The 22,204-nt window shown below is 32.4% G+C and overlaps 1 protein-coding gene, 1 long non-coding RNA gene and 1 pseudogene across 6 annotated transcripts; 2 read left to right on the top strand and 1 right to left on the bottom strand.

Moving 5' to 3' along the window:
* Positions 1 to 6,383: 6,383 nt before the first annotated feature.
* Positions 6,384 to 10,346, bottom strand: LOC112022946 (transcription initiation factor TFIID subunit 15b). Of its 5 annotated transcripts, none has more exons than XM_065770447.1 (5): positions 10,146 to 10,346; positions 8,447 to 8,609; positions 7,805 to 7,955; positions 7,649 to 7,730; positions 6,384 to 7,022 (listed from the first exon to the last, which is right to left on the bottom strand). In XM_065770447.1, the coding sequence occupies exons 1-5, from the start codon at positions 10,187 to 10,189 to the stop codon at positions 7,010 to 7,012; spliced, it is 453 nt and encodes a 150-aa protein (XP_065626519.1). In that variant the 5' UTR covers positions 10,190 to 10,346; the 3' UTR covers positions 6,384 to 7,009. The 5 variants fall into 5 exon arrangements, with proteins under 5 accessions (XP_065626519.1, XP_065626517.1, XP_065626518.1 ...); XM_065770445.1 differs by lacking the exon at positions 6,384 to 7,022 and adding an exon at positions 8,827 to 8,953 and having other exon boundaries at positions 7,348 to 7,730; XM_065770446.1 differs by lacking the exon at positions 6,384 to 7,022 and adding an exon at positions 8,827 to 8,953 and having other exon boundaries at positions 7,348 to 7,730; positions 10,155 to 10,346.
* Positions 10,347 to 10,416: 70 nt separating this feature from the next.
* Positions 10,417 to 13,797, top strand: LOC112022951 (uncharacterized; annotated as a pseudogene).
* Positions 13,798 to 18,500: 4,703 nt separating this feature from the next.
* LOC136061161 (uncharacterized) lies at positions 18,501 to 19,043 on the top strand. The gene is made up of 3 exons (XR_010627779.1): positions 18,501 to 18,586; positions 18,804 to 18,875; positions 18,970 to 19,043. It is a non-coding gene; the product is annotated as an uncharacterized LOC136061161 (long non-coding RNA).
* Positions 19,044 to 22,204: the final 3,161 nt, after the last annotated feature.

Below are 22,204 nucleotides of genomic sequence, written 5' to 3'. Positions count from 1 at the left end.
TGAAAAGCTCGCGAGAAGCTAACCCGCGAAAGAGCCAATGAAAAGTCTTCATATGCATTGTATTGTTTTTTTTTTTTTTTTTAAATCTTACTTTTTGTCTTTGTTTTATGTGTGTAAAAAATCCAAAACTACATAAAAAGTGAAAAATTCAAAAAATTTGATCGTATATGTTTGAGCACATATCTCATGTGAGTTTGGCCCAATATCTTCATACTAATGGTGTAATGCATTTATGAGCTTAGCTTGTTTTGTATGCATATATATATATGAGAGAAATCTTGAAAACTATGTGTATTTATTGTAAATAGATCTTCAAGTTTGTTATAAATGATTGGTCAATAAACTATCTCATGTGAGTTTGGCCCAGTACCTTCATACAAATGGCGTAATACATTTATAAGCTTAGCTTGTTTTGTATGCACATATATCTATGTGGGAGAAATCTTGAAAACTATGTGTGTTTGTTGTAAATAGATCTTCAAGCTTGTTATAAATGATTAGTCAATAGTCTTGATAGTCTTAATACTTGCATAGACTTGTGCCTATACATCTTCCTACTTTACTTTTATGTTCTTGCTAAAAGGGCTCACCAAATGTAAATCTCAAAATGAAAAAGAGATTATGAGTTGCAAAAGTCTATCACACATACTAGTATTTGACTAGAAAAAAGTGAAAGCGACTTTTTAATTTGAAATGTATGGTGCTTAAAAAGCCAAAGACTAATTCTAAATGTTGAAATATTAAAAATTTCAAGCACCGATCTCAAAAAGAGATGTATTATCCAAAAAAGATCAAATGTTATGATTTATACAGAAGTCAAATGAAAAACTTCTAAGATTTGTAATCAATTTGTGGGAGGTCATATATGTTCATTTCTATAATTAAAATAGACCACTTGATTTAGTACCAGTTGTGTATGACTTAATTGAATTAATCATTGAAATTTCACTCTGGTCTAAGGACTGTTCTACATTTGATACTCACACACAACACACAAGTCTAATGTTCAATGATTGTCTATTTCATTCGTGTGATTGTACATGTTCAAATGTGATGTGTGTGTGCTCAACCATATGTGGTTCAAACCAAAAAGATTTTCGTTTTTTTGTTTGCTTTTGGAAGTGATTTGTATCACCTACGTTTTTCAAAGTTTTTAAAGTGTTTTTGTGTGAAAAAACATGTTTTTTGGGTGTTTTCATAACCTATTTCATGTATAGGCTCAACTGGGAGTTAAATGGTCCAATTTTAAAGTTTTTCAGCTTTAGATAGAGACTTTCGCGACTATTTCACAAGTGTCTCGTGAGTAATACTTACCCGCAAAAAATTTCGCGAGTAACTTCGCAAGTAAGCTTCCCGCAAAAATTTCCAGATCAGCTTTTTAAAAGGTATTTCGTGGGTCTCTTGTTTTAAACATCTCCCACCCTTTCCTAAAGCCCTATTTTAATGCTTCAACATTAAAACTCAACTAATTTCAAGTGTTTTACATTTCATAAACATCTCTAAGGTAATGTTTAACTCTTTTCATCAATTTTGATCCTTAGATTATGTTTGTGTGGATTTTATATTCATAGTTGGGATTTTCTCAAATGAGAGTTGGAAAACTTATTTTATGTCAATCTTTTTTATTTGGCTTTGTTTTAAATGATGATTTGCTTTGGATTTTGGCTCCTTGTGGCAAAAATAACATGTATTTAGGCAAGATTTTCATATGTTCATGCATTGTTTAACATACATGTATAGTGTGTGCACTCTAAGTGTTTGATAAAATGCCCAAATGACATTTTCTCGTTGTTTTAGACTCTGATAAGTATCAAACTTTGTGGATCACCATAATTATTCATGTTTATCATGTTTTAATCATTGGTTGTGTTTTTTATACACCTTGCCCCGGGAGTGCTTATTCGTGCATTGGTCATGCATCTCACATACACACAAGATGCACATTTGCTGCACACTTGAACACTTGATGTGTTTTTGCATTCACTCATACTAGTTAAGTCTTTTTAGATCTTTTAGCACATATAACATGTTCTTGTGTCCTTGTTATGCCTAAGTTTATATCATGTTCCATCATTCTTAGCATGTCATATTTTCTTTATGCTTTGTAGCATTTTTTTTAAGTTTTTGTCTTATATTTGAGCTTTATTTTCTCATTAATCTTGCACCCCTCATGCATCATCTTTTATCGCTGTTTATATCTTCTTTTCTTTCTCTCATTCCTCTTGATTCATTTGTCTATTCGTGACAAAAAAGAGGAGAGTATCGTCATTTTTATATAACTCATGTGCACTCTCTTAGGGGGAGAAATTCTACTTTATGCACATTCGTAGGAGGAGAAAGTCGTAGGGGAGATGCATATACCAAGGGGGAGAAGACATTTGTTTTTAGAAAACCTTGATTTACTTTATGCTTGTTTTCTCGTTGCTTTATGGTGCTTTGATTTGCTTCATTGCTCTCATTACATCGTGCTTATATGTTGGACATGCATACATCCTTTTGCTATTGTGCTTTATTGGTTGCATGTTCGAATGATCATTTGCTTTGCTATATGATCATTGTGGTCATTTCCATATGACTGTTTTGGTGTATGATCAAGTTGCTCATATGTTTTACAACATATTTACTTGATCGCATTTTACTTGTTACATTATACTTGTCATTTTATCACTTGATTTACCTTGAAGGTCTAATGTGCCTTGTGCAAATGTTTCAGGCTACAGGTATACATGTTCCAAGTTCATCACAGCTTCTAGATTTAGGTGTGAGTGAGTTTTTCCATTATTTCCAAACTCACGTTTAAGTCTAGAGTCTGTTATAAGGTGTTTTGTCACGAAATAGCAAAAGAGGAAGATTGTAAAGTTGTGATTTACAACTATGTTTTATGTTGGCTTTATTCCATGACAAAAAGTGTTGTAATTGCTTTAATTTTGTTCCTTGTATTTTATGGGATTTTATTGTATTGGATTTAGTATCAAGTTGGTGAAGACTCAAGCTAAAGTGAAGAATTAGTGGATTTCGTGAAAAGCTCGCGAGAAGCTAACCCGCGAAAGAGCCAGATGAAAAGCACATGACTGGAAGCTGAAGAGTCATGCCAGGTTGTCGTTTTCGCGAGTGTCTCATGGGTAAGGCCTTCCTGCAAGGTGGTCGCAAAACATTCTGCTTTGAGGATTTTAATGTGTGACTTTCTTACCCTTCACCCATACTATATATACCCTCATTACCCACAAATGTAAAAGAGGCCATTCAGAGAGCAAAACCCTAAATAGGTTTTCTACAACACACACACCCATCTTTTAGAGAGAGAGCTGCTTGTCCTTAGTGATAAATCATTGTAGCCTCTTCTCCATCTCTCTCCCATTGTCATACCTTGAGAGAAGATTTGTACCCAAACACAACCCACACCTATTCAGAGTGTAGAGAGTGTTTTGGAGCTTGGGAAGTTTTGGGGATTTACCAAAAGAAGCCGTTGAAGCTTGGTGGATGCAATCGGGCGTATTGCGGGATCCGTAAAGCTAGATAAGACACGGTTCCGAGAAGCCTTGTTGGAGTAGGAGCTTGGAGGGTTTAGGTACATCGGGTAGATTAGGCTTGGAGGGTCTTTTGCTAACCCATGTATCCCAACTGATTGTCTAGTGGACGATTTCCGCTTGGAGGGCGGCGGTGAGGTTTTTCGCCAAGTTCTTCGGTTCCCTCTTCGATAACACATCAGCGTGTTATCTGGTGTTTGCATCTTTCTTCCCTACTCTTTTACATTCCATTTTACTGTTGTGTTGCTTTGATTATGGATTAGAGTAGCTTGTTTGTTCATTCGCTCACTTTTACACTATTTCACACTTAGTATTAAGTTAATGTAAAATTAATCAAGCCGTAACTTTAATTTAAGAGTCTAAACAGCTCTTGTGTTTTCAACACATTTTCGAGCTTTCAGTATTGAAAAACTTTAGCCCATAACATTCTCATAAACTACACATAATTTCACAAATAATGATTTAAAAAATGAAATATTATACAGGAACTCCTTATATTGCCTAATTGTGCTAAGTGCTAACAAATCCTAGATTGTACAATAATTTAAAACAATATATTAAAGCAATCACAATATAATGCACACACAATGAACATGATAAATCAACTCTAACATTTATGAAATCACCCAATAGGAAAAACTCGGAGATTTGTGTAAAATCAATTCTTAATAGTCACAAGTTTACAATCAATGTTGTGGTATCCAAAACCATTGTCGATGTCCCATATGCTAACATATACAAAACAGTAGAGCTTCTGTGTCCATGTGGTCTTTTTAGCATCAAGTAACATGGTCTTTCACTTTTCATCCTCTCATGACTAACACAATTTAAAATAATGAAAATCTTATTCAATTTTCATTGAATTATGATTGCTAAGCCTTAATAAATGATTTTGTAAATTATTCAAAGGATTAATTAATATGCAAATATCTTCTACGTTAGATACCGTATCCATATGCTTAAATACCCTTTCCCTAAGTAGATCTTATTTGTACAATTAAAGTATTACTTCAAATTCATTAGACTACAAAGTATAAAGAGGCCAAACACAAATATGAATAAGGATCTCCTCAAACTCTACACCACAAAACGCAATACCACTTCCAAAATGACAATAAAATTGACATGTACGTTAGGAAATAAAAAAAAATAATAATAATAATCAATATTTAAATTTCAAGTTCTTAGCATCAACACACAAATAAAACCCATGATGATAAAACTTCAATTGTTCATTGCATACTAAAAACATATTAAAAAAAAAAAATCAAAACAACATTGTAGCAATTGTTCATCCCATCAATTCTGTTTTCTCTAATTTACATTGGTAAAAATAGAGAATTTGAGTCCTTGAATTTGTAGACAACTTTCACAATCAAATAAGATAATTTATATATAAATCCAAAACTATTTAATATAATATATTAAAAAAATTGGTCAATTTGTTTAGCAAGAACAAATTTCTACCATGAGTAATACAAAGTGCATTCTTGTCATTCCTTCTAGTAATTAATATATATGTTTTTCTGAAAATGAAGGAAAGCCATTGAAAAAAAAAGATTCCCCATATTTTCTTTCATTCCAAGAACTTACAAGTGGTTCTTAAGGGTAATTCTTCTAATTCTCGGCCTGAATGATTTGCTATAGATGTTTCCAGTGCTTGCCTTTGAATTTGCTTGAAACAAAGGTGGGTTGGCAACACTAACCCTACTTTCACCACTTGTATCTCCTTCGTCTTCATGGAAATTGGATATTACTGAAACAATGAATGCTTGGAGGTTTTTTTTTTTTTTTTTTTTTTAAAGATTTTTTTGCACATTCTAGAAAATAAGGGAAAAAAATATTTTCAGATTGATTGTTTATTTTGCATAAATTTAAAATTGTAATAAGAGTAAAATTAAAATTAAAAAAAAAAAAAAAAAAAAACACACACACACACACACACACACACACACACACACACACACATTATGAGAATGGTTATGATGAAGCAAATAATATAAAATTAGTAATAAGATTTTGTTTTCTCACCAATTTTGCATTTTCAAAGATATCATCTATTATGTTGAACCAAAGGTGGGTTGGCAAGCTGACTGGCGTTTCTAAATGTTTGACATGAATGCTATTAGCAACAACATCTCCTTAGTGTTTGTTAGATTTAGATTTAAAGGCACTTGTGACGGTGCAAGCTTCCCATTCCTCTTTGACATTGTAATCATCAACTTTTATTTGGAATGTATAAGATTTTCCAATCAAGTTCCGAATTTTTTGAGGTACTTATTTGGCTCCTGATTTTCCAAAGAGTGATGCAAAATTTATGGCTTGTTTGGAAGTTTAAAGAGGGAGGAGAGTAGAGGGGAGTAGAGGGAAGGGGAGTAGTGGGGAGGAGAGTAGAGGAAAATGATTCCCCTCCACCTTATTTGGATGTTTTTAAAATTAGTAAGGGGGAAGGGAGTAATAAGCCCTTCCCCTTATGTAATTTTGTTAATATAATAAGGGTAAATTAGGTAATTTACTTGGTCAATAGTTTATGTACTCTACTCTTCCTCCAAATCTCTCCAATTTGGGGGAATTAAAAATGGGGGGCTAGAGGGAGTTGAAACCCCTCCAAACCCCTCCCCCTCCTTCCTTAAAAAACTTCCAAACAAGGTAATTAGATTACTCTCCCTCCCTCTACTCTACTCCCCCTCCTTTTTTAAACATCCAAACAGGCCATTAAAGTTTGTTTGTATTATAAAAACTTTAAGCATAAGTACAAAATTGGAAATGGTTAAGAATTTAGATTATTTTTTTTTTTTAAAGAAAGCTTCTGAGTGAATGATTTTTTTTTTTTTTTTTGCTTTTTAATGAGTCGCAGCGTGATCTTTCACTTGGATTTCTACTCCATAATAGAATATAATAATGAAAGAAATTAGAAAATGTAATAAGCATATTTTTACAAATATAATTAAAGCAATTATCATTTTGTTTTCCAGCACAATCATTTTCATAGGTATTTAATATATGTAATGAACAATTTCTACTTCTTAAGGTAACCAACCAATTAGTGAGATAAACTCTCTAAAAATGTGGAGGGTCTGATGTGGAGATTGGCAACTGTACAAATAATCTATTTATGCATCAAAAGTTAGAACAGTGACTAACTTGAAGGAAGAGAGAGATTATATGTTACCATAAACTTTCACTTCCAAAGCATCTTTAATCAAAGATTAAAATGAAACTACAATTCAAAATAATTCCAGCAATTACCCGTGTCCCAAATTCTAAGTTTCAATTTTTTTTTTCCACCAATTGTGAGTAGCTTAATCTTAAAATTTTATTTCACAGATTATTCAAAACAATTTTTTTAGATCAATAAAATAAAAAAATGAAAGAAAATTTTAGAAAAACAAATTACTTATTTTATACATCACCTTGCTTCTCTTTATGCTTGTACTCTTGACTTATCTTCTTCTTTTTTGCCTCCACCAATTGCAACTTGTCTATATTAAATTCCTAACCAATATAGAAAAAATTTCTAAATTTCAAAAAATTAAAAAGAAAAAGGGAAAATGAGACTATTTTATGTGACAAATATATACTTATGAATTTCAAAACAATGTGTAAATCTTACGTGATATAGAAGAAAAAAGGCATGCAAATACCCCAATTACATTTTCCTCCCCAAAAATAAAATAAAAGGAAAAATCAAAATCAAATTTAGCTATCCCCAAAAAATAAAAATCCAAAATCAAAACGAACACTTTAAACTCCAAGCAACCATATCAATTCCCGCTCTCTTTGTAGGAAAAGGAAAAAGGAAAATTACTTGAGTCTTACATTTGAGCACTAACAACCAGGTAACCCTGTCCTTAGAAAAAGCATGCAACCTTAGTAAAAATGAACATTACAATTGGCAAACAATTTTAACCACCATTGACAGCTGGACCCATATTAATCAGTCATTGATGATCATAAAGAGGTTCTAAAACGCAACATTAGACTCATAACATCAAGATTACATGAGAAAAAACAATTCTCATACAGTCGCAGATCTCAATAACATGGCACTACACAGTACTAAACATCTCATTCCAACATTGCATGTAAAAATAAAGTGGGGACATTGGTCAGGGAGGTACCGCTGGTCATAGTCAAGGGAAGCCTTTGGTGCAGACATCTCAGCCATTGCAACATTGATTTTAAAACCCCTCATATCATAATCTGTGAAGAAAGGCTCTTGGTAAGAACATTACTAATAAAATGATGATATCCCAAAAAAGTTTAAAGTTAAGCACTGTTGTAAAAACTGCCAGCTGAATGCACAGCAGACGGATCTTCATAGGACAAAATTGCATCGCCTTTGCTGTTTCCCATCTCAATTGTATATATTTTTATATTCCATGGCCATTGATCCTTATATCCTCGCTTTTGCTTAATTCTTCCAACCTAAGTAACATGTGAATAATTAGATTTCTTTTTGATACATCAAATAGTTGGGGATGGGGGAATTGGAAACTTCAGATTCATCACACTAAAATCCCTTTTCCACTATCATTCCATCACAGTTGAGACAGATGGAAATCCAGCACATTCATCTTCATTCAAACACAACCAAGATGGCAATTTTTTTTTTAACAAACAACCAAGATGGTAAATTTTTTTTAAGTTTATCAGATTTGATAGTATTTTCATCAAATACATTATTAAGATAGGGTTAGAGGAAAGTGAACCCCATGGTTTGATAATTTCAAGGTCAAATCATCCTCCTGTTATATAAAACAATAAAGTAAACTAAAAAAAAAAACACCCGAATACGGACAAAATGTTGTACACATATTCTGCAAAGGGCACACAGATGGACAACAATATCATACTTCAAAATTAAACGATAAGAACTTAAATTCAAGGAGTTCAAAAATAAAGATGTAGTATATTACTTGTCCAATGCCACCAAAAAGCTCCCTTAGTTCTTCAGTTGTCATATCTGGGGCCTCAGCAGAAGCACCACCATAACCCCCTTTGACCACAAGTACCATGCCTACCATCATATCCACTTGGTGGGCCAGATAATGATAAGGTGCAACCACAAATGGAGTCAACCTACTCAAATTCAAAGACAACATGATCACAATCACTTTCAAATAAAAGAGATAAGATAGAAAGAAGCTGAAGCTATATTCTAGGAGTTTTGTTTATATTGATCTTGTAGTTTAAATGTAAACATTTGTATTGTAGTTATCCAAATCTGTAAATCGAATCCAGCATATAATATCTATATAGAAACCTTAACGACTGTTTTGGTAAGGCAGAACATTACCTCATATCTGTTCAGTAACAATGACCTAATGCTTGTCGTGCTACTTTATCTCTTAAGCTTTATCTTACATCTAGCTTCCTAGACAGCTTCTACATCTGCTTGCCTTCATGCTTCCACTCACCTTAAACTAAAATTATAATTAAGAAGCAATTGACCAAAAATTCAATTCAAGCCTTTCTTTGAATAGTTTGATGGGAATTGAGAAACCAAGGAAAAAATTGATTTAAAAAAAAAATTAGATAATGAAAAATCCTTAAGAGAGAGTTTGAAGGTAGCCGTGAAAGCAGAGATCGTTGGAAGCATAGTTAATCTATGTTTTCCATGCCCCACAGTGATGGAAACAGATTACATGTCACTAATTTCATTTTTGCAGTAAATCTAATGAAACACACATGAACAATTTTTATCTATTCTTAAAACTCATTTATCAATGAGGTTTACCAACAAAATAATTGGGATTATTCAACTGACATGATTATCATTTTTCTTGTTAACCCTTCTCATCGGCATTTCTTCAAACATATGAAACCATAAAGATACAAAAATTGGAATTATTGTTAGTAACAAAATAAATTGCAATGCAGGCAATCCATAGTAAAAGAGAGAAGAAAAAGCACTTAATATTTCAATATAAAACAAATATTGAAATCAATAGAAAAGTAAAAAGGCCAAATAAGAGATACGATAAAGGGGAAGAATTGACAATTTCTTCTTCTTCTTTGGACTTGGCTTCCCATTCAACGCCATGAAATTCATTAAAAAAATATATATATTGGCTTTAATTAGTAGTAAACATCAAATACCAAATCAAATTCAAGTATAAACAAACAAATGTTTTATAAGTTTCACACTATAACAAAGCAAAATGAAAAGAAGAAATCATAAAAGCACTGCCCATTTCATAAAGCAGAACATTCACATACAAAATGACAATGCCTTATTCACAAATAAACTCAGCAAAGAAAGAACAGAATGAATCATAATTTACCAAATTAAAAGTTACCAAAAAAAAAGTGAGCATAACTTATTGAGAATGTGAAGGAGTGAACTGAGGGGCAGAGAGAAACATGGTTGTGAAGAATGGGTCACGCCATTATTAGAACAACATTCAACCCTATGCTTATCTAATCCCAATGATTTTGTTAAGATTAAATCAATATTTTAGTGATTTTTTTAATCTAAAAAAACAAACAAAAAACAAAACAAAAGCAAATATCTAAAATTGAGAGGACAAACATTTTGATAGAGAACCCCAAACCAAAACAAAAACGAATCAAATCTAAACCTATCCAACAAAAAAAAACTTAATTAAAAGTCACCTTTCATACCCAAATCTGGAAACTGCATCATCAAATTGTTCCATAATTGCATCCCCAAACCCTACCCATAAGTTGTTCTCCCTCTCTGCCTCTCTCTCAAAACTCCAAAACCCTAACCCTTGAGAATTGTTATAATAATTTGACTCTAGGATTCAATTTGTTATGTTTTGCAAAATCCAGGGTTTAATTTGTTATATTTAAAAGTTGAGGGTTTAATTTGTTATCATAATAAAATCCCTAAGGTAAGGCTTAGGCTAGCTATCACTGCCTCTCTCGCCTTCTTCATCCTCTTCGCTGATCTCTCCCTCTCTCTCTCTTCCCAAGTGTTTATGTTAAAATAGGTTTCAATTTCATTATAGTTGGACAATAAGTCTAAATCAAACCAAACCAAACCAAACCAAACAGGTTTCTGGGACTCTCTCTCTCTCTCTCTTGTTCGGACTAGGAATAACTTCATCTTAGTTTGTTCTGCTGTTCATCCTAAGAGATGGGGAAAGTGAAGAAAGGTCCCAAATTTGCTGCCATGAAAAAAATGGTCACCAAAAAATCCATTAATAAGTAAACCTCTTTTTTTCTTTTTCTTTTTCTTTTTTTTCTTAAGTTTTTTTATATTATTCTCTAATCAGTAGTTTTTGCTTTTATGTACTGGGTTCAGTTACAAACAACAAGTTTTGGACCCAAAAAGGAATGATAACAACGAAAAGAAGCTCCCAAGAAATGTGTAAGCCTTATTGTGTAGTTTATCATTGTTATTTATCTAGTTTTCCTTAGAATTTTTTAAGTATTTATAAAAGCATATATATATATATATATAGATATAGATTTTTGGTGTTAAATTTTGGGTATAGGAGCTTTGGGATTTGTAAGGGTTTATATTGTGTTGTAACGTGTTTAATTTTGTGTGATATAGGCCAAAGGTTTCATCAGCACTTTTCTTCAATTACAACACCTCGTTGGGACCGCCATATCGGGTTTTGGTAGATACCAACTTCATCAATTTATCTATCCAAAATAAAGTGAGTGATTAGTAGTTTTATTCCATTTTATTTTAAATGGGTTTGGTTCATAAAAATGCATAGTTTGAGAGAAATTTTTATTGTTCATGACTTACTGAATGTGTATAATTACCAATTGAGAAGGAAAAAAAATCTAAGAATGAGATAGAAATCCTTATTCAATTCTAGAGCTTGTTCTCTTCCCATTAATGCATTGAAGGATATGTTCCGGAAGCATGAATAAAAATAATAACTTGTTTAATGTATTTTGACTCGGTAACTTTGCATTATAATCCTAACTTATGCAATTTCTTTCATTGTTGTGTAGCTGGACTTGGAGAAGGGAATGATGGACTGCCTATATGCAAAATGTGAGTTTAGAATCACTGGTTTCTTCAATTTAATGTGAATATTAATTTGCTGCAAGAATTGTTGTGCCGTGTTGATGAGGTATCCTAAGTTCAACATAATTGTTAATGTGGTTTTATAACAAGCATTGAGTGCCATGTATCATTGACAAACACTTAAATATGTGTTGGTTGCTTAATGATATTTATCAAAATATTACTCTTGGTTGTGTGGATGTCCATGAGAATGCTTAAGGAATAAAATGAGGATCTTTTTTTTTTAATTATGATTTTATTGAATCAGCCTACCTTGTGGATTGAAGGCACTCCTTGTATCACGCAATGTGTGATGGCAGAGCTTGAGAAGCTAGGTCAGAAATATCGAGTTGCTTTGAGGTATCTTCCCATGCTTTTTACTTACACTGCAATATTTCCCAATAAAGTTTTATATGCTTGTCATCTACGTAGCCCAAAAAAAATTTATGATTGTCATTCACATTTCTTTATCTATGTTAGTATGAAGAGGATCAAGATTTGTTGGATGCATGTGTTAATGTGTATGTGGGAGTAGGATTAATTGTGGATCTTATTCAATATACTCTGCGTACTATTTTGTTCGTTTAATTCCATATCCAATAGTATTAGCTATCAATTTTTTTTTTTTTAATAACTAAAATAGTAGATATCCATATTTATAATCTGAGTGAGAAATGAGAATTCTTATGGTGTTATGATGTGCTATTTAAGAAAAAATGTTATTGTTTTATGGAATGATTCTCATTCAAGTTGATTTCAGTTTTCCCCTTTTGGATGAATGAAATCTATTCAATCAAAAGGAAAAAGAGTAAAAAGTAATTTATTAATTATATTGATTATGCATTAAAATTCTGAACCTTGCATGTTTTCTGTTGCCGTTCTCATGCATCAATGGGTCATAAACTAGCGTTTTTCTGCTCTCTTTCTATTAGATTTTGATATTGAGAATCTCGTTGTATACTGATAACCTAGGATTTTTATTTTTTGGCAATTAGTAAACAATTGAAGATACAACCAGTGATGATCATCAGCTAATGAGTACTGTCCTTTATACTTATTTCGGTACAGGATTGCCAAGGATCCTCGTTTTGAAAGATAATTTGCACTCATAAAGGGACCTATGCTGATGACTGTATTGTTGATAGAGTTACAGAGGTATGATTTGAATTAATTTGATGTGAAATTTCTTGTGTGCATCACCCATATTTAGTAATAGTATCAATTTTTCCATTTTTAAAATGTCTGACAAACTTAAGCTTTCTCCAAGAATTATTTAAATGCTCCAGAATATATGTGAGGTCCATATGATAAGATGTAAGACAGTCAACTGCTTCTTGAAAGGGTTTGGGATAATTCTTATTTGAGGAAATTTTAGGAACTTACCTCCTCGCACTAGAATAGCACTATGATCCTTAAGGAGATTAGATTTTACAAGTCAAGATGATATGGATATAAGTCACCTAACCTTCTTACAGCAATGATCCTACCATTTCTGAAGGAATTAGAGTTTTCATCTAATCAATGTAGGACAAACTGGGGGATGTTTACTTGGGCTTGGTGTGGGTTAAGGTTCAAGTGGATTTGAGGATCTAGGGTTTATAACTTTGAATAGGGTTTTGTAGGGAAGTGAAAAGATTTGATAGGGTTAAAAAGAGGTAAGAAGAACGGAAATTAAATCTGTAAAAAATGGCCACAAACAATGGATATGAACAGTATGGGTGAACAGTAACATAAACAGTACTGCAAGAAAGAGTAGAAGAAAAAAGAGGAGAGAAAAAGAAAGAAAAGAACAACTAAGCCTACGTGCCTCAATACTCAAAACGCAGCATTTTTTTTTTTTTTTTTTATCAACTTCCTGTTTTGACTTTTGAGTACAATACAACATGTATTAATAAATAAAACCTAAGATATTTAGGATCTCCTTGAAAATTTTAGACTCAACTAAATTATCAAAATACCTTAATAAGCAGGGATTGCAGAAAATAATATTTGAAAAAATAATATCCTGTCTAAGTTCTTTAGGGTGCATGAGACAATAGGTTGGTGTAATTGACCCAAGGATTTGACAGACATAAAAGAACTGTGATTTGAAATTGAAGGTGCTCCTCCAATTTTTTTTTTTCCTTCCAAAGCATATGTTATTAGAATGAATACGAGAGAAACTTACAGTAATGATGTTGAATAAATGTAATAGGTTGTCAGCACCCATATTCGTTCTCAAATGTTCACTGGATTTGTTAATAGATCAGCATGGGTGTGTTACAATTAAATTTACAGCTAAGAATGACATGCCATTAAAATAATGCATCAGAATACCCAAGCCACGTCAATGTCCTTGTTTCTTGGATATCAAATTGCTATAATGTTTATGGACTGACTGATGCAAGTGTTTTCAGTCCTATGGTAATAGCAGCTTCATTTCAACAATATTTATCGAACAGTGAATGGGTTACAGATCATTTGAAATGCAGCCTAAAAATTGGTAGCAAATAGAAACAATAACATTAGTTGGAATGTGATGAATGAAAAAGCTCTTAAACTTGGTGCATCCACATTTGGCAAGAGCACATCACATTTGTTGACTTAATGATATGCATGCTTCACCTCTCTTTGCTCAAAAAGCTGTAGCAAACACCTGCAGTCATCTATGACAGCACATAGCAGCCTATTATTAGATTTGTAATTTGCCCACTAATGTCACTGTATCCTCACCTTCTGTGGCTGTAGTACCCATAATGCATATCTCTGCCATTAAACTAGTGCCAACAACAGATCTAGAGTAACTTCTAACACTCCTCCCCTGAGTATCTCTGGCTAAACCCCTTCCTTATGTTAGCATAGGATTAACTAAGGAGGATTCATCAGAGTTGTGTTTAAATCATTCCTCAGGTGACTTGGTGCATTTAATTTGGAGACCAAATACTGCGTTTTAAATTTTTTTTTTTGTCACAATAGATGAGGTTTACAGGTATGCCCAGCCAAATTAAGGGGAAAAAAAAAGACACAAGCAAAAGTGCAATCACACAAAACCTGAACAAGTGATTTTGTACATGAATGACAAAGGGACATTGACCACACGAAAAGTTTGCCCCTAGGAGTCATCCTATGATTTCTGCACCCTATCCTCAATNAGCGTGCATCAAGGTGGGAACTATCGCTACAGATCAAGTCCATTAGGTATTGGGGTAGGGTTAATTGTAGGTTGGTAAGGTACTTGGGATTCCTTTACTTGTAACGCTTGATTTGATAATAGTGGAGTTTCGGGAGTGGTGATCTGAAAATCACACGGTGGGGGTTTTGCTGCTAGGTTTTTCCTTCGCAAACAAATCACCGTGTCATTTAATTTCCACTGCATATTTAGTTTTTGGTGAATTGTTTGTGCTTTCACGCAATTACATGATAAATTGATTAATTAATAATTAGCTAATTAATTATTGGTTTTAATAAGAGGTCATTCGTTTGTGGCCTATCAGTTCAAGCTCAAAATCGAACGCAGCTGCTACAGATCTGCTGAAGGTGTGCCTCTCTCTCTCTCTCTCTCTCTCTCTCTCTCTCTCTCTCTCTCTCTCTCTCTCTTCTCTCTCTCTCTCTCTCTTCTGAGTTTTTTAATATTATGTTCTTGGCTGATCAGAGTGTTTTTTTTGTCTTCTGCATATGTTATATGAACAGCAATACGAAACTTTTTTTTTTTTGGGTATTTGGGTTATAATCCTATTAAACATGAATGCAATGTGTATGTTTATAATTGTTGAAGTACAAAATTAAGTAATATATAAGCTCTCTCTCTCTCTCTCTCTCTCTCTATATATATATATATATTGAAATTTCAAAGGCTACCACCCTAGTAATTTAAAAAGAAAAAAAAGTTATGAAAGATTTTTTTTTTTTTTTTGGTCACTATATAGATTGATTGAATAAAAAAAAAATTCAATCAATCTATATAGTGTCCAAAAAAAGAAAAAAAGAAAAAGAAAAAAAGAAAAGAAATCTATGTTACATGGATTTTACTCACTGTTTCATTAAAAAAATAAAAATTCATTCGCTGATTGATAATTTTTTTTTTACACCCTTTAAAAGTGGGTTAATTGTAATTTTAATTATTAAAATAAAAAAAATTAAAAAAAATGTTGGTAGATTTAATAGTTTTGGACAATTCGGATATTTGTTAATTAAGTGGGATTTATTTTATGGTCTAATCTGTGATGGGTATCAATGATTAGAAAGTTCTTTTTTACAAACACACCATTTTTCTCTGTTTGGGATGGACTCAAAATAAAAATAAGCTATTTATTTCTTTAGTATAATAATGTTATAAAATTTCGCTTTTTTTTTTTTTCCTAAACAAAATTGCTGTTTTAAACAGTGGCAATTTTGGAGGGTGTATGTCAGAATGATCAGAACGATGTTTAATTGTGAATATGATTGCAGTGACAGCACTGAATACAATATTTCAAAAATAGGGGATCTCAGCATCATCATCAATGGAATATAAGTGGGGAACCATGCAGTGGAGCAGCCATCGACTCCACAAGTTTTGATGACCAAAACCACAACCCCTTTATCAAATGTGACTGTTCGTACAATAGTAACACTACTTGCCACATAACCCAATTGTACGTTTCTTTCTTTTATATATATATATATATATATATATCCCTCATGTTTTGTTTCCCACGCCATTTTTGCTTAGAATTACAATTTCTACACATTCAATAAAAAAAAAAAATAGTTTAATGTAAGTTGCATTTTTTTATATTATAATTTTTTATTGAACTAAAACGAAAAGCAAGGGGATCACCTCTATTATATCTGACTGGTTGTTGAAAAGGTTTAAGTTTATTTTCGATATTGGCAAAAAAATTAGTATCAAAACTGTTGGATATAAACCGTTGGATATATTATATTAACTGGTTGCTGAAAAGGATATTATATATTAACTCGTTGACTAGTAGCAAAACTTATTTTTATATGTTTTCATATACTAAAATTTTATGTACCTCTATAGAGTGGATGAGGAAAGTAGCAATAACCTTTTTTAAAAAAAATAATTTGACAGGTGAGGTGAGTAGCCAATTTGCATTACAAAAATCCCTGTTCATATCCGTTGTTTTATAATGCTTGTCCTTAACATTTTGTTATTGGACCAGGTGTTTATTTATTTATTTAAGGAGGGTGTTTAGAGCTCCTCAAGCTCTGGATTATTCTCCCAAGTGTGTGTAGTACCCCATCTGACATACACCAACTAATTATCGNTTAGACAATATATGCACAAAACCCCATATAGTTTCCCCTTAAAACACAACACATTGAAGTTTTGAGTGTAACACTTAAACCCCTTTCGGTATTGTTTTATTTATAAATTGTTAATTATGTAAAATTTTACCTTCTTGAGATTTTTGAGTTTAACACAGAATCCCCTATGGTATTTCTTTATGTGAAAATATAGTTCTAAATATTGACTAGTGTCATCACATGAGCAATACATCTTTTATTTAATGGATGTCTATGGTTTTCGCATAAAATGATACTCATGGAATTGAATCCTATTACATTCAAAACTCGGGGGAGGGGTGGTGGTTGTGTGTTTCCCTCTAATTATATATATGTGTGTGTACATTTTTTAATTAGAAGAGCTAATCTGTCATGGGTGTGCCCTCATGGTGCTTTCCATGTGCTGTTCTTTTATTTTAAAGGTTTTTGAGCATGTATATATTTGTGTGTCTGTGTGTGTATACAGCAGTCAAACAAATGAGATTTTTTTGCCACCCAAGTCAGCCTTTTTCTAATTAGAAGATCAAATCTGTCATGGGTGTGCCCTCATGGTGCTTCCCATGTTCTGTTCATTTATTTTAAAGGTTTTTGAGCATGTAATGTCATACAAACATCATACCATCAAATTTGTGCATAAAAGATAAAGTATTTTGCTGCTTAAAATTTTGATGAAATGTATCTTCATGCACCAATTTAAGTTGGTGGCATCTGTTGGTCAAACCAATACCTATGATGGATGTGTGAGCTTTAAAATTATTGAGTTTTGCATGAAATTGGCCATAGAATCCTAAGGCCTAAGGTGAGGTCATGGAGACATCATAAGGAGGCCTTGTCATAATATCCTCTTAAAATAAAAACTCATGTATGGAACATCTATATGATGACCAAAAATGAAAAGATAAAATGTGTCAACTTTATAAATTCACATGGTAATATAAAATGGGAACTTTACTTGAACTCAATGTTCCAGTGTTGAAATGGGCAAAGGAATTGAAAAAAAAAAATGAAGAGATAAGTTCTTTGTGTGTGTGCGCGCATGCGCACGTGTGTTTTATAACTTAAAAGTTCCTCATGTGTTTCTTGGATTTATATATTGATGGTTAATTTTATCTTCTCCTATCCTCATTTCTCTTGTACCACATTTCACTAGTAAAAGTTTGGTTTTGTACAATGAACCATGAATTTTATGCCATTGGAGTATACAAGCACAATTTGAGATGCATTTAGTGCAAACAAAAGAATAAAATCTAAATCCTTGCAAAGGATAATCAGATGGGCCTCAATATGTATTATTTTTACAAAGTGCAAGTTAAGGGATTTGAGTTTGACCCTCGGATCTAAACCATAAGATGGGAGCAGAATGCCACTAGGGTATATGGCCATTAATTGGAAACTCACACCATTATATGTATACATTGCGCTTGTAGAGAGCTTTCATGATATTAATTACTAATATTCTTGAGCAATCATTCAATCTGCCACCTTTACTAAGCTTACAGTTTTAGCGATCCATGAATTAAATTCATATACAAGCTGAAGCACAATTATTTCATATGATAATCTCCCCTTTTTTCAATTTTTTTTTTTTTTTTAAAAAAAAAAATCCTTGAAAGTTCTGCAAAATTTGGTAAGTTACAAAAACTACACTTCAAAATATCTTGGGCATCTTCAGTATTTGAATCTTTTTTTCATGGTTGATGTTTTTTTTCCCCTTTTACAGGAAGGCTTATGCCCTGAATGTAGTTGGTGTAATTCCAGATGAACTATGGACTTTGACTTTCCTCTTCAATCTGTACGATATCTTCTTGATATGTTTGTTTACTTGTGTTTTGCATGAATATGGATTACCTTCTTTTTCATGTAAGCTAGGATTGAACTTAGACCTTGAAAGTGTACCATGTCATGTAAACCAATTAAAATTTGTACTAGATGTGGTGTACTAATTTTCCAGGATGGTTCATTTCCATTATATTCTGTTAAATGTGCTATGTTTCCAATATTTCTTACAGGAATTTGGGCCAAAATTACTTGACTAGTAACTTGTCTGCATCCATCGGCAAACTATATCGCATGCAATACCTGTAAGCTTGTCTCAGTTTTGGTTTGAAACTTAAAGGATATTGTACATCCAATGTTAGCTAACCTTTCTCTTTCCTTTGATGTTTAATAAATTAGGAGTTTTGGCATCAATGCATTATCAGGGACACTTCCAAGGGAGCTTGGAAATCTTACAGATTTACTATCATTGTAAGTTACCCTCATTCAAAATTTGTGAGCCATTTATGTGGCATCTTGGTGGTGTTGTTTCAACCATTCTTTTATTATAATTTATTTGAAGAAGGGTTTTGTCATAAGGTCTATCTCAAATGGAATTTCCTCTTCTCTCAATAATAAGATGCATTTGTGACTTCCCATTAAAAATAATGAAGAATCACAAAAATATGAATTTAGTAGTCACCCTGATGCAATTGTACACCTATTTTGATGCTTTCTGGATTTCACATCTTTTTTTTTTTTGAGTTGGAATTCTATATCTCACATACTTGATCTTGATGATCTGCACCCTAAGACAATCAAGTCCTTGTTTATAAATTATACTTCATATATTGTTTTACTTGTTAATTTTGTAGGTCTTTTTCGACAAACAACTTCACTGGTTCTCTCCCATCTAAGCTTGGCAATTTAGCGAAATTAGAAGAGCTGTAAGTTCTAGTACCATAAAGCTTTCCATTTTCAGTGAACATTCTGAAAATCAATTTGATTTTATTTTATAGCTAGGTGAGGTAGACTTTGGAAATCGTTCTAGTAAAGCTTCTAGTAATATCTTGTCTGTTGCTTGAGATTATAAGAACTTTGTGACAACAAATCTCATATGCCATATTGCAAGGTTTTGCAAATGCAAGATTATCTGGTTTATCCCAAGACAGAAAACAATGTATATTTTTTAAATATATATTTTACATGATAAAGTCAAGTACTATCAGTGTAACGCCCCAAAATCATAAGCAGTAAATGCCTATCTAATCTGAATAATCCATAAAATATGTTAAATAAAAGAAACTAGCAACCTTGAATTTCATCAGAAAAGTCAGAGCTCTAATTCATTAAATACAAAACATCCTCAAAATAATTCTCCAATACAATGATTAATGCCATAAAATAATAATAAAATCCTCAGTTCTACAAAAATAGTTTGTAATTGCTATCTCCCAAGAATCTTTACTCCAGTAATCCCTCTAATGTATCTGTAATGGAAAATAAAAGAGGGGGGTGAGATAACTCAATAAGTGGAATTCACTAACATTAGGGTGTGGGAACAAACCTTTCAAATAAATAATTTTTTTCAACAATTTCATAACTTGTAACTCATCAATATTCATCATCAAATACTTCATATATAAAAAGAAAATATCTTTATATTGTGAGCCATCATAATACATATATCAATACAATCACATAAACAATTTCCTAGGCTTTTCTCGTGGTCAATGTTTACGCCCCGTTGACAGGGTTGTGCTATCCCCTTTTTGGGACTAGAACCTCCTTTTCATCTCCTTTCTTAAGGATAGTTCCTTTGGAACCAAAAGGTGCACTCCCTTGCTAAGGAGCTTCCTTTTTGGATCCTCAATAATATACTCCCTTGCTAAGGAGCTATTAAATGTGCACTGTCCCCTTTTCTGGGACCGTCTCTTGCTAAGGACTAGCTGCAGTATGATTGTCCCTTGCTAAGGACTAGATACCATACTGAGCTTCTATTCACGACTTGCCATAGGTTTCCAAAACACATTTCAATATGCTCACAAAAAAATAATCCATTCATAATTCTCAAAAATATAAAGATATATATACACACATACAAGTTTAACTAAATTTAGGTTGTCCCACAAGTTTTTCATAAAACGAATAGTAAACGTGCACATCAACCATTTATAAAATATCAATTTATACATAGAATATCAACATATTTCTTTGGTATAAAATAGTTTAACAATCGACATCGTTTTGGGAAAACCCCCAAAATTAGTAAACACCACTTACCTCTTAGTTGCAAAAATAAAGGATATCAACCTCCCTCGAATCACAACAATTCAGTAGAATTAGAACCTAACAACACCGAAAATAGGTTCATCAATACACAATTTCTCACTTAAAAATCTATTTTCACACTTAGACGATTATATCCTAGACAATATTGATTTATCCAAAATCCTCCATTTATTCGCCTAGCATTCCAATTTACTTTCAGATCAGATTTCTGGACTTATAAATATTGCTGCCTAATCAGAATATTCATGAAGCTTCAATATAGCTAAAAGATAGCTAGTGCAATAATATAGCTCAGCCAAATCAATCTTAGAGCCAAAAGAGGTCCATATGAATATACATACTATTCATACATAATCAATTTTCAAAGCCTGGACCATACGGCTATAAAACAATTCCTATTATAATATTGTAATTCTCAACCCAAAGACCCAAAATTTAGTACACGGCTGAACTAGTGCGAATGCATACTAACCGGTCAACAATTGAGGCTATGTGTGAAAGCAAAATAATCCACAAGCACCCTTTGCCCATCCAAGATGGCCATATACAGATATATATATATATATATATAAACCCACAAAAAGCATTATTTTCCCTTTCATGTTATGACAAAGCAATTGATAAAGTCCAAGCCTATTAGATACAATATCAAAGCTCTTGACATGCAGCCATATTTGACCATCCCTTATCTAATATAATAACGATTCTAGGAGCCCTTTTTCTATTACTATAATCATAGAAACCGTACCTGTAATCTCTACTCACAGCCACAGTGAAGAGAAGTAAAGTTCAGTAGTCTGATGCGGCTGAAGCAAAAAGAAAGTCTCATAAGTATATGTGAGGTAAAAGACTAGGGTTTTCAAGGCCCATATATTTACTTATGTCATCTCACTTGGGCTTCATATTCCAATTGTATTTATCTTATTTTATTTATTTATTTTTTTTAATATCTTAGGCCCAAACCCATTTAATCCATTTAATTGCAGGCCTCCTTTATAGTTTACATATAATAAATAAATTGGTGTCAAAATTTTGGGGTGTTACAATCAGCTGCCAGAAATGATATGGTGAAAATGATATATTTTGTAGATACTTACAATGAGAAATTTTGAAAATTTTTCTATTAGCTGCCACAAATGGCTTGAGACCTTTCCTTTGGTTATTAAATTCATTAACTATTGCTACTAAATTTTAATTTGAGCTGAGGATAGGATATTAATATAATTTTATTCATGAAAATTCTTTACCTCGACAGCTACTTTGATAGTTCTGGAGTTAGTGGTGTGATTCCTTCGACATTTGCTAATTTAAAAAGCCTTGCAACAGTGTAAGAACTAGCTTACTACTTATTTTCTTACCTAAA

The sequence above is a fragment of the Quercus suber genome, unplaced genomic scaffold (assembly GCF_002906115.3).
Source record: "Quercus suber isolate HL8 unplaced genomic scaffold, Cork oak 2.0 scaffold_31, whole genome shotgun sequence".
NCBI lineage: Eukaryota > Viridiplantae > Streptophyta > Magnoliopsida > Fagales > Fagaceae > Quercus > Quercus suber.
Note: the sequence above shows the minus strand (reverse complement) of the source record. Positions and strands in the feature narration are given on the sequence as shown.